General features: G+C 41.4%; 1 protein-coding gene across 1 annotated transcript in view; it reads left to right on the top strand.

The window, feature by feature from the left end:
* LOC138860163 (putative per-hexamer repeat protein 5) overlaps positions 1-3,102 on the top strand; it is a 3,257-nt gene extending 155 nt beyond the window's left edge. Inside the window, exons 2-3 of the mRNA XM_070117280.1 lie at positions 44-2,627; positions 2,890-3,102. Coding sequence (XP_069973381.1) covers positions 44-2,627; positions 2,890-3,031 — 2,726 coding nt within the window. The 3' untranslated portion in view covers positions 3,032-3,102. The remainder of the gene's footprint in view (positions 1-43; positions 2,628-2,889) is intronic.
* Positions 3,103-5,527: the final 2,425 nt, after the last annotated feature.

Below are 5,527 nucleotides of genomic sequence, written 5' to 3'. Positions count from 1 at the left end.
AACTTTACTTTTACTAAATAAAAGCTTTCTTTTTTCTTTTCAGTGCTGGTGGCAACATTGGCTGCTGCTCAACGATTTCAGCAGAGAGTCCCTGATGTCGCTGTGAAACTTGCTGGCGCAGGTTTCTTCCAACAGGGCGGTTCATTCTCCAGTTCCAGTGGTAGTAACTTCCAGAGGAACAGTGGATTCCAGAATTCTGGATTTGGCAGTAATTCCCAATCCAGTTTGTCATCGGGTAACATCGCAAGCAGCAGTTTCTTTACACCTGCTGGCAATGGCGTGGGTTCCAGTGGACGCTTCCAGTCGGGCTCTGGATTTGGGTCCAGGTTCTCATCAAGCTCTTCAGCTGGCAACGGGCAACTCCAGTCTGGCTTAGCAGGTAGCAGCGGCTTTGGATCTGGTTCATCTAGTGGGAGGTTCTCATCAGGCTCATCTGGCACTGGCTTTGGAACAAGCTCACTGAGTGGTAACCGATTTGGGTCTAGTTCTTTTGGAATTGGTTCCCAGTTCAGTTCAGCGGGTTCATCTGGGAGCAATGGGTTTGGGTTTGGTTCCTCAAGGGGATCTGGAGCACAGTTTGGTTCTTCTTTTGGCAGTGAAATTCAGTCTGGTTCTCAGACTTCTTCTGGAAATAGCGGCAATTTCCAGTCCAGTACATTTGGTAGTAACACCTTCTCCACAGGTGGTAACACAATTGGATCTGGCTCTTCCCTCAGCAGTGGATTTGGATCTGGCAGTTCCAGCAGTCAGTTCCAGTCAGGCTCATCTAGTGGCAGTGGATTTGGATCTGGCAGTTCCAGCAGTCAGTTCCAGTCAGGCTCATCTAGTGGCAGTGGATTTGGATCTGGTTCTTCCTTCAGCAGTGGATTTGGATCTGGCTCCTTCAACAGTGGATCTGGTTCTTCCCTCAGCAGTGGATTTGGCTCTGGCTCTACTGGTCAGTTCCAACCAGGCTCATCAAGTAGCAGTGGATTTGGATCCGGCTCTACTGGTCAATTCCAATCAGGCTCATCAAGTGGCAGTGGATTTGGGTCTGGTTCTTCCCTCAGCAGTGGATTTGGATCTGGCAGTTCCAGCAGTCAGTTCCAGTCAGGCTCATCAAGTGGCAGTGGATTTGGATCCGGCTCTACTGGTCAGATCCAATCAGGCTCATCAAGTGGTAGTGGATTTGGGTCTGATTCTTCTTTCAGCAGCGGATCTGGGTCTGGCTCCTTCAACAGTGGATTTGGATCTGGCTCTACTGGTCAGTTCCAGTCAGGATCAAGTGGTAGTGATTTTGGTTCTGGTTCTTCCTTTAGCCGTGGATCTGGTTCTTCCCTCAGCAGTGGACTTAGTTCCGGTTCTTCCAGTGGACAGTTCCAATCAGGTGGTAGTGGATTTGGATCCAGCTCTGGTGGGCAATTCCAATCAGGTTCACTGGGAAGCAGTGGATCTGGATTTGGATCCTCCAGTGGAAGCAGCAGTGGATTTGGATCAAGTTCTTCACTCAATGGTGGATTCCAGCCTGGCTCATCTGGTGCTGGAGTTAGTTCAATTTCTTCCCTTAGCAGTGGATCACAGTCTGGTTCTACATTTGGATCATCATCTGGTTCTGGTATTAGTTCCACTTCCTCCTTTGACACTGGATTCCAGCCCAGTTCTCTATCTGGTTCTGGATTTGGTTCAAGTTCTGGATCCCAGTCTGGTTTCTCATCTGGATCTGGTAGTGGATTCCAGTCTGGTTCATCATCTGGTTCTGGAATTGGCTCCACTTCTTCTCTTAGCAGTGGATCTCAGCCCAGTTCTCTATCTGGTTCTGCATTGGGTTCAGGTTCTGGATCCCAGTCTGCTTTCTCATCTGGATCTGGTAGTGGATTCCAGTCTGGTTCTGGAATTGGCTCCACTTCTTCCCTTACCAGTGGATCTCAGCCCAGTTCTCTATCTGGTTCTGCATTCGGTTCAGGTTCTGGATCCCAGTCTGGTTTCTCATCTGGATCTGGTAGTGGATTCCAGTCTGGTTCTGGAATTGGCTCCACTTCTTCCCTTGGCAGTGGATTCCAGTCCACTTCTCTATCTAGTTCCCCATTCGGTTCAGGTTCTGGATCCCAGTCTGGCTTCTCATCTGGATCTGGATTTGGTTCCAGCTCTTCCCTTGGTAGCGGATTCCAATCCAGTACCCCATCTGGTTCCGGATTTGGTTCAGGTTCTGGATCCCAGTCTGGTTTCTCATCTGGATCTGGATTTGGCTCTGGTTCCTCATTTGGTAGCAGATTCCAGTCTGGTTCATCCGGTGCAGGATTTGGATCAGGTTCTTCCCTTGGTGGTGCATTCCAGTCTGGTTCATCCGGTTCTGGTTTTGGATCAAGTTCAAGTGGATTTGGCTCAGGTTCCTCATTCCTCAGTGGATCGCAGACTGGTTCCTCTTTCGGAAGTGGATTCCAAATTGACCCTCTGCCAGCTGATGGAGTATTTGAGCCTCTGAACCTCCCTGCTGACGCCTCTCAACTACTGGGAAGAGTCTCAACCTCCTTCTCCTGCGCTGACCGTCCCTATGGATATTACGCTGATAAGGAGAACTCTTGCCGTGTTTTCCACATCTGTTACCCAGCTCGTTTCTCCACTGGTGCTATCGAAACCTATCAGTACAGGTATGTTCTATAATATTGCATAGTGAATTGATATATACAGCTATATATAAATATGTATATATAGATAGATAGATAGATAGAAAAATCAGCCTTATTTTATTTTTTATATAAGATTATGATCTGAAGTATGATTTTGAGATTTTACACATCTGTAAAGCTATGAATACATGATTGGTTACTCTTTTTACTAAAGTCTGATTTTCAGAAGCTGCATTTTATAGACAATGCAAAAGTAATATAAAATGCCCTATTTGTTCTCCAGCTTCCTGTGCGGTGAGGGTTCTGTATTCGACCAAAAGGAACTTACCTGCAAGGTCCAGTCTGATGCTGTCCCTTGCCAGGAATCCTCTAGTTACTACTACACAAACGAGCAGTTCGGTCGCCCTGAAGAAAAATCGCAATAAGTCTGCTGAAGAAGACGACTTTTCTGCCGACACAACGAATGTATATTTATATGATATTAAATAAAGTTTAAGTATTACAATTTTTCTCTCAGTGATTTCCATATCAAACATGATTCAACTATTCATGGAAATATCAGTTGGGATTTGTCGATCACTTAGATCAGGCTAGTCATGTAATTGAAGTTCAAAAATATAATTGACAATATCATAAATTCTCACAAATATGAACTGAAAAAAGACATTGACTAACGAGCTAAAACATACATAATGACATACAACGGACTCATTTTTCTCTGTTTCCAATGAATGTTCAACTATGTTATATGTGGTAAATGTTATAATGAGTTAAATATACCCCATTTTAGAACATTATATAGTTGATTAGGCACTTTGGTATATCGGCCTACCACAAGTGTTGTTATTCAAATGAACAGGCAAATCTCAGATATATAAGCTATCCCATTCCAGGACTCATTACAGAAGCAAAACAGGAATAAAACAGATGTCAAAAAGAAGACAAAGATGCATTATAAATTGCAGTATCCATAAAAGGCTTTACTAGCATCGAAAAGGAAAATAAATATGCAATTTGCTTTTGGATCACTGTCGTCTGCATTATTTACCGCATCCTAATGGATGTTAGGCCTACCAGAAAATGTTACATTCTAAAGCTATTGTCATTTATGTTAAAAAACTGAATTAAGGTCAGTTCTTTACAGCAAGGGCTAGCCTACCTCACATATGCTCATACTTATTGCCCGAAACAGTAAGAGCTATTTAGTGTTTACAATGGATAGAAAAGTATTCCAGCTGAGACTTGGGCAATAAATAGTAATAATAATAATAAAATCATGCTGGAACGAAACTGTTCTACTTCATGGTACATTAATACATGCTTATATAGGATTATAACTAGAATTTTAGGAAATATTTGGATAACACATATATGTATGCATATACGAATAAACATACATACATGTTCGATACTTACAATGTACAGCTTTAGTTATAGGCCTATATAATTTGAAAAAAGAAATATCTTGTTTGTCTACTTTCATTCGATTCTGTTTGATAGATTTTTAAAAATCTAATATACCACATATATCCATATTAAAATTGGCTTGATTATTAAACTAGTCCCTATAGTGTCAGATGTAAGATGCCGAAAATGCAGTAGTTTAGTCCAATATCATATGCTTCATGTGTCTTTTAGTTAATATAACATTAATTTTTGCACATTTATATTCAGTTAATATTTGACATAATGCTAATTTAATTTTGAGCTCCAGACTCAGCTGTAGCTGCTCTCTCAGTGGCAGGGATCAGTGTTCTCAGCAATTAAGAAACTAAAGAACTGCACTGTCTTCGGGGTTATTTTATACGTAGGTCCTTGAAACTCATATAACAAGTGAGCTTTATTGAAAGAAGTCGCCACACGCTTCAAAGTACAAAATACGTAGGCGCCAGGACAAAATAAAGGCAACTCGCGATATCCTTGGGCTCAGCTGTCTCTCTCTCTCTCTGATTGGCTGAGGGGGTTGGTGCCTGCATGGAATGTCTGAGGGACCATGACTCTAAGACTGGACAGTAGAATGCAGGGCTTACAAGTAAAACAAGTTACATTAACATAAGCATAGCTGGTACATACACTGTAATATAATGATCACATCTATACAGTGTTTGTTTGTTTACAGAGAATGTCCTCGAAAGATGAGGAGTAGGGGACAGAAGTTTTGTCGTGTCCCTCTTTTCCTGCGCCTATGAAGTCTTACGGTAAGTGCAAAAAATGTTTTTTTCTGCTAAATATAATCAAAGGCCGCGAGAGCTTTCCGATTTTCGACCCATATTTGGTTGTGAGATTTGAGGGAAAATGACAAAAATGATTTAAAGTATCTTTATATTTACTTGTCCACGACTGTTACCTCTAATATCTCTAATTTAGTATCTGTCTATCAAAATAAATCAAAACCTCACATGGAACACTCTGTCTAACGAAACAGAGCATCCTGACAATGATCTTTTCTTCCTTATACTACTAGAGAAAAATACGGTGACTCCTTGAATGTCATGCACATGGACTGGTCCTGTCATAAGCCTGGGAGTCCAAAATTCAGGGTCAAAGTGGTGCCTTTGTAAGACATTCTAGATTTTTTCCCTGCTGTTCTTTCCTGTCTAGATGCCCTTCCAACTCGGGTCGACTCGAAGTGTGACCTTTCACCTTGGGAGTCAATGCGATAGGTACTGGGTGTATTTAGGTCTGGACTCGTAAAAGGAAGATTGTAAAGGACCAGTGATTGCATTTACGATCCATTTTAAAGCACATTAAAAAGATGAATAGATAAATAAAAGTAAATAAATAAATAAAATTATAACAATGAATAAATAAAAAATAAAAATAGTATGAGGTGCTCGATGTTGACCAAATAATAATTCCCTTATAATAATGAAAAAAAAAACTGAGAACAGTATTTGTTCATTTAAGCTTAGAATGCTAAT

This window comes from Penaeus vannamei, chromosome 40 (assembly GCF_042767895.1).
Source record: "Penaeus vannamei isolate JL-2024 chromosome 40, ASM4276789v1, whole genome shotgun sequence".
NCBI classification, from domain to species: Eukaryota; Metazoa; Arthropoda; class Malacostraca; order Decapoda; family Penaeidae; genus Penaeus; species Penaeus vannamei.
This window is presented reverse-complemented; position numbering and strand designations above follow the sequence as displayed.